Raw genomic sequence first — 990 nt, forward strand, 5'->3', positions numbered from 1 at the left:
AGCCAGTTCTCTCTCTGTCTCAGTCTTTCTGCATACGGCCAGGATTCAGCATCCTTATACCCGCTGCCTCTCGACTCTCACTCACTTCAAACTCTCTCTCTGTCTCACACACACACACACCACTGACCCCCTATAGCCGGCAGGCAGAGCAAGCGGCATCGTGCGTTCCGAGCTAAATTAAAAGACTGGGGGGAATAAAGTAAAACAAGAGAAGAAGGCGGGGAGGACGACAGGTGTAAGAAGAAGAGCGAAGGAGCAGGCAGACAGACCAAAAGAACAGACAGACAGACTGAAGGAGCAGGCAGACAGACCGAAGGAACACACAGACAGACAGACTGAAGGAGCAGGCGGGCAGACAGACAGACAGACAGGCAGGCAGACACAGACAGACAGACAGACAGAGACCGACCCAAGCGAAGCAGATGAAGAAGGCGTCTCGGGGAGACAACGGGAGGAGGAGGAGTGTGTTCTCCGTGCCCCCCATGTTGCTCCTCACGCTCCTGGTCCTGGACGGCGCCCGGGGGTCCGCGGCTCTGCCCTCCCTGCACGTAGGGGGCGCCCGGGGGTCCGGGGCTCTGTCCTCCCTGCATGGAGGGGGTGGCGCCCGGGGGTCCGGGGCTCTGCCCTCCCTCTTCCAGCTGGCCCCTGACACGCCGTCCCCGGCCGAGCCCACCCCGACACGGTCCCAGTCCCAGTCCCGGGCCGCCCCCACGGCGTCGGCGTCTCCTCCGCCCAACCCCTGCGAGGGACGGCCCTGCCTCAACGGGGCCCTGTGCATGGCGCTGCCGGAACGGACCGAGACCACCTCCTCCTGGCTGTACACGTGCACCTGCGCCCAGGGCTTCACCGGACGCAACTGTGAGGTGAGATGAGAGCGTGCATTTTCTTTTTTTTTAGGATGATGAAGGAACTAGGCTCAATCTGTGTGTATGGCTCAGTGCTGTATAAGTGCACGGCTCTGCTGAGTATTGGCTCAATGCCCACAGTTGC

General features: G+C 61.2%; 1 protein-coding gene across 1 annotated transcript in view; it reads left to right on the plus strand.

Moving 5' to 3' along the window:
• Positions 1-422: 422 nt before the first annotated feature.
• Positions 423-990, plus strand: part of dner (delta/notch-like EGF repeat containing) — a gene marked incomplete at its 5' end in the record, with an annotated part of 116,057 nt that continues 115,489 nt past the window's right edge. Inside the window, one exon of the mRNA XM_079513882.1 lies at positions 423-863. Coding sequence (XP_079370008.1) covers positions 423-863 — 441 coding nt within the window. The remainder of the gene's footprint in view (positions 864-990) is intronic.

This window comes from Electrona antarctica, assembly GCF_951216825.1.
Source record: "Electrona antarctica genome assembly, chromosome: 11".
In the NCBI taxonomy this organism is placed as follows: Eukaryota; Metazoa; Chordata; class Actinopteri; order Myctophiformes; family Myctophidae; genus Electrona; species Electrona antarctica.